This window comes from Chiloscyllium plagiosum, unplaced genomic scaffold (genome assembly GCF_004010195.1).
Source record: "Chiloscyllium plagiosum isolate BGI_BamShark_2017 unplaced genomic scaffold, ASM401019v2 scaf_7980, whole genome shotgun sequence".
In the NCBI taxonomy this organism is placed as follows: domain Eukaryota; kingdom Metazoa; phylum Chordata; class Chondrichthyes; order Orectolobiformes; family Hemiscylliidae; genus Chiloscyllium; species Chiloscyllium plagiosum.
Window position 1 is genome coordinate 40,895 of NW_025214992.1, and position 5,792 is coordinate 46,686.

The 5,792-nt window shown below is 46.0% G+C and overlaps 1 protein-coding gene across 2 annotated transcripts in view; it reads right to left on the reverse strand.

The window, feature by feature from the left end:
* Positions 1-1,820: 1,820 nt before the first annotated feature.
* The window catches only part of LOC122548105 (gametocyte-specific factor 1-like), an 11,900-nt gene continuing 7,928 nt past the window's right edge, over positions 1,821-5,792 (reverse strand). For both annotated transcript variants that reach the window (XM_043686664.1, XM_043686665.1), the window contains exons 5-6: positions 4,414-4,486; positions 1,821-2,339 (exon numbers count right to left, since the gene is read on the reverse strand). In XM_043686664.1, the coding sequence (XP_043542599.1) occupies positions 4,419-4,486 (68 nt within the window). In that variant the 3' untranslated portion in view covers positions 1,821-2,339; positions 4,414-4,418. The remainder of the gene's footprint in view (positions 2,340-4,413; positions 4,487-5,792) is intronic.

Genomic DNA, 5,792 nt, shown 5'->3' on the forward strand with positions numbered 1-5,792 from the left:
GAGGAGGCCATTTGGCCCATCGAGTCTGCTTCCCCCCCCCCCCCCCCCCACCCCCCCATTCAATATGATCATCCAGTTCAGGTCCCTGCTCCCACTGCCTTCCCCCATACCCTCTGGTCCCCTTCTCCCTAAGAACTCTAACTCCTCCTTGAAACCAAATGTTTTAACCACAACCGCTTTGTGTGCCAGAGAAATTCCCCAGACCTCTCTTCCCCCCCCAACCCCAACTCTGAGTGAAGAATTCCCCAGGCTCCCCCCCACTCTCTGGGCAAAGATATTTTTTCCTCTCATCTCAGTCCAAAATGGTCTCCCCATTTCCTTAAACAGTGACGCCCTGGTTCTGAACTCCCTGCTCAATGGGGAACATCCTTCCTGTGTTGTCCCTTTCTAGTCCAGTTAGAATTTTAGAAGTTTCTCGAAGACTCCCACACCTCCCCAGCCTGAAAGCAGACTTCCTACTTCCTCTCACTCACTCTCGGTCATTATCCAGGGAGCTGTGGTTTGGTGTCTGACCTTCACAACCTTGACTACACGCAAGTATCTCCTTGAGCGAAACAGGGAGCCCATTGTTTATTAGTTGGGTGTCAATCCTTGATTCGAAATTACCTCTGACAGATCAGCTCACACCCCCAAAGAAAAAAAAAGATACCCAAATATGTTATTTCTGACTCTCAATTACCCCTGCTTTTCTATTATTAGAAGGTTTAGCATCATACAGCATGGAAACAGACCCTTCGGCCCAACCAGTCCATGCCGACCCTAATCCCAAACTAAACTAGTCCCACCTACCTGCTCCTGGCCCATCTCCCACCAACCCTTTCCTAATCATGTCCTTATCCAAATGTCTTTTAAATGTTGTAACTACCCACATCCACCACTTCCTTGGGGAGTGTTGCTGAACAAAGAGGCCTTGGATTGCAGGGAGATAGGATAGTGAAGGCAGCGTTTGGTATGCTTTCCTTTATTGGTCAGAGTATTGAGTACAGGAGTTGGGAGGTCATGTTGCGGCTGTACAGGACATTGGTTAGGCCACTGTTGGAATATTGTGTGCAATTCTGGTCTCCTTCCTATCGGAAAGATGTTGTGAAACTTGGAAGGGCTCAGAAAAGATTTACAAGGATGTTGCCAGGTTTGGAGGGTTTGAGTTATAGGGAGAGGCTGGACAGGCTGGGGCTGTTTTCCCTGGAGCGTCAGAGGTTGAGGTGATGGGGTGGGGAGAAACCTTGAGGTTTATAAAAGCATGAGGGGCATGGATATGGTAAATAGACAAGTCTTTTCCCTGGGGTGGGGGAGTCCAGAACTAGAGGGCATAGGTTTAGGGTGAGAGGGGAAAAGATATAAAAAGAGACCGAAGGGGCAAATATTGCACACAGGGTGGTACGTATATGGAATGAACTGCTAGAGGATGTGATGGAGACTGGTACAATTGCAACATTTAAGAGGCATTTGGATGGGTGTATGAATAGGAAGGGTTTGGAGGGATATGGGCCGGGTGCTGGCAGGTGGGACTAGATTGGGTTGGGATATCTGGTCGGCATGGGAGGGAAGGAGGGAAGGAGGGAAGGAGGGAAGGAGGGAAGGAGGGAAGGAGGGAAGGAGGGAAGGAGGGAAAAAAGAAAAGAGAATAAAAAAGAAAGAGAAAGAGAAAGAAAAAAAAGGAGAAAAAAAAGAGAAAAAGGGAGAAAAAAAAAGTGTTAACACTGGGTAACTCAGAAGGAGGGAAGGAGGGATTAGTGAATTAACACCTGTTGTAAAGCTTGGTGTGTTGGGTGGTTCTCGAACTTCAGGGTCTAGCTGGGACAGATGAGAGAAAGCGTTTGGTATGTTAACTAGTTTATTGCATTTTTGTAAACCTGAAAAAAGGTAACTTGCTGGATAGTCTCTGGACAAAAAAACCAGGGCAAGGTGAAGATTTACAAAGTAAAAATCAAAAATGTGACATACAAGGACATCAGACATACACACAGTCTACACAGCATGATACACCATGAAATAGCAATGTCACTGCTTCCCAGAAAGATTTGTTGATCTAGGACATGAGAAGTTACTGTTCAGAGAACGTTTGAACCACCACATGTCCGACTGCTTCCCCCTGAATTTAGTCAGAAGTGATGAGGTAGGGGGTTCAAGGCCTACTTCAGAGACTATGCTTGCATACAGGAAGAAAAAAAATCTGTAACCCCCCCAAAGTCCTTTCTAAAAAAAGGACAAGTTAAAAACTTTAAAACCCTCATTTACAAAAATGAAATCAGTTATCAAAATGTGGAATTTCCTTAAAAACGTCGATCTATCTTTTCAGGCCTTGCAACGATGACTCAGGTGAAGTACATTCTTGTCATCTGAAAAGAAATTTAAAAACAGTTCAGTTTATTTGTTCAAACCCTGACTAGTGTATCTTCAAAGACATGGTTGTCCCAAAATCTCTACACATTGTTTATCAGAAAAAAAAACAGTTCCTGAAGTTACAGAGTAAAGACTGGCGACTCGAAGCCACTGGGAACACAGAACATATTCACTCAACATGTTTGGTGGATCAATGCTTTATTTTAATACTGTGCAAAATATCAAGTATAAAAGTAGCCTTTTCAGAGTATGATATAGCAGAGTGCCTCTTTCTGCTCATAGTGCCTGAGCCCACTTTGAAAGCTACCTGATGAAGGAGCAGCACCCTAAAGGCTTGGACTTTCAAACAAACTTGTTGGACTACAGACCCGTCGGTCCAACCCGTCCATGCCGACCAGATATCCCAACCCAGTCTAGTCCCACCTGCCAGCACCCGGCCCATATCCCTCCAAACCCTTCCTATTCATATACCCACCCAAATGCCTCTTAAATGCTGTAACTGTACCAGCCTCCACCACTTGCTCTGACAGCTCATTCCATACACATACCACCCTCTGTGTGAAAAAGTTGCCCCATAGGTCTCTTTTATATCTTTCCCCTCTCACCCTAAACCTATGCCCTCTCCGATAGGAAGGAGACCAGAATTGCACACAATATTCCAACAGTGGCCTAACCAATGTCCTGAACAGCCACAACATGACCTCCCAACTCCTGTACTCAATACTCACTCTATCCGTGCCCCTCATTTTATAAACTTCCATAAAGGTCACCCACCTGTTAAAAAAAAAAGAGTCCCAGCCTATTTTTATAGCTGAAACCCTCCAATCCCAGCAACCTCATGCAAACATCTTTCTTGCGATTCCCTCATCATGAGCTTTTTTGCTGATTGACAGATTTTCTGAGGAGCCCGACGTTGAACTCAGTTGTTAACCTTGGTCCAAACGTCCCTCACCTCACCAAAAAAAAAAAAAAACAAAAAAAAAAAACACATGCACACAGTCCAGCCTGTACTCCAACCCTACCCTCGGGAGATAAAAAGGCTTTACCATAAAAAGGGGAAGGCTGACTAAAAGGAAGCAAAAAAAAAAAAAATTTTAAATAGCTTAGAGAAATGACAATCACCATAATTTCCAGAGGTTGCTCACTCATGAGCAAGAGATGACCAGGAATCGGTCTAACCAGAGTGTATCAATGATTGGTATGCTTTCCTTTATTGGTCAGAGTATGGAGTACAGGAGTTGGGAGGTCATGTTGCGGCTGGGCAGGACTTTGGTTAGGCCACTGTTGGAATACTGCGTTCAATTCTGGTCTCCCGCCTAGGGGAAAGAATGTTGTGAAACTTGAAAGGGTTCAGAAAAGATGTAAGGATGTTGCGAGGATTGGAGGGCTAAAGCTGTAGGAGAGGCTGTTTTCCCTGGAGCATCAGAAGCTGAGGGGTCACCTTCTAGAGGTTTATAAAATCACAAGGGGCACGGACAGGGTAAATAGTCAAGGTCTTTTCCCTGGGGTGGGGGAGTCCCGAACTAGAGGGCATAGGTTTAGGGCGAGGGGAAAAAGATTTAAAAGGGATCCAAGGGGAAACATTTTCACACAGAGGGTGGTGTGTGCGCGGAATGAGCTGCCAGAGGAAGTGGTGGAGGCTGGTACAATTACAGCATTTAAAAGGCATCTGGATGGGTACATGAATAGGAAGGGTTTGGAGGGAAATGGGCCAAGTCCTGGCAAGTGGGACTAGATTGGGTTGGGATATCTGGTCGGCATGGACGGGTTGGACCGAAGGGTCTGTTTCCGTGCTGGACATCTGACTACCTGGAGTAGGGTGTTATCTGTTGGCACAGAGTTTCATTTTGAAAAATGCAATAACTAAAGCTGGTGAAGTAACCCAGGCTTTGTGGAGAGGTCGAGGGAGAGAACTTGCAGGTCATAACTAAAATAATTGACTATTGTATCCAGTTAGTGGTAGTTGAAATGGAATATTCCAGGAGTAGGAGGTCTCTCAGACATGTGGCTCACCTACAAGGATATGCCGTCTCAGAATCCAATTCAAGACATTACTGCTCATCCACTCACCTTCCCTACATCTTCTTACCGTTGAGAAACTTACTCTGACCGAAGACGAAAGGGGATGAGGCTTCCTCCTCATCTGCAAGAGGTGGAGGGGGGGGGTGGTTGGGGGACCAATAAAGGAGGAGAAAAGACAAAAGCACAGCAATTAACATTAACTCATCCCAACTTTATTTTAATCAGCGTTACACCCATCGGGGACAGGAGACAACTCCAGCATTACGCTACTAGCAGCAGCAGAAATTCGTTCCCAAAAAAAAAAAAAAGGGGTCAAAATTCAACACACCGAAAGGAACGAAAGTCCTCTTTATTGGGGAGAAAGCAGGAACAGACGAGGATACTCAGCCATGATCGTATTGGATGGGGTAGCAGGCCTGCAGGCCAAATAGCCTACTCTCAGGCTGATTTGTGATGTTTCTGTGGCACTTTGAAATCCTAGAATCCCCACCATGTGGGAACAGGCCCTTCATCCCAACAAGTCCACACCCACCCTCTGAAGAGGAACCCACCCAGACCCATTCCCCCTATACTATATTCACCCTTGACCAACCCACCCTAACCTGCACCACCCGTGGGCACTATGGGTAATTTAGTGCACCAATCCACCCGCAGGCACTATGGGTAATTTAGCATGGCCAATCCACCCTAACCTGCAATGCAGAGAGCTCTCCGGGCCAGAGGTGGAACATACCTGCTACTTCCTTCTGGTTTAGCACCCCGAGATAGGAGAGAGCGAGCACGCGAGAGAATTCCACTTCAGAATAGAACCAGTCGGACTCAAGACTGGGATACATGCAGACTCTAACCTCTCTCCTTTTAATGCATTGTCTGAGCTGAGATGTCTTTTGTTTTAAAATATAAGACCCGAAGTATCTTGAATGCAACTTTGAACTTCTGGGAGTTACATATTGGTGAACCGAAACTAGCAAACTAAAAGACGAAAGACTTAACCTAGGTTTGTTCAAGAGCTCATTTTAGCTGCACGACACGGAGCTTTTGCTCCAAATTCTGTCTTACGACCCTCACCCACAACCATCTGATGAAGCAGCAGCACTCCGAACGTTTGTGCTTCCAAAGAAACCTGGTGTTGTGGGATTTAACGCTGGGATTCCAGGCACTTTCCATTGGGAAGAATTTATTGACTTATTCAATCTGGAGTTTCCCCAGCACTTTGTTTCAGATCCCCAGTTCTTGGTGTGAATCGATTTTACTTCTCATTATGATACCCAGCCCAGTGCCCTCTTGTGAGGGCACCAGAAAAATACCAGTTTAACAGTTCTGCCATTTTCCTATTTTCACCAACAGCATTACCAACAGTGGGCGGCACGGTGGCACAGTGGTTAGCACTGCTGCCTCGCAGCGCCAGAGACCTGGGTTCAGTTCCC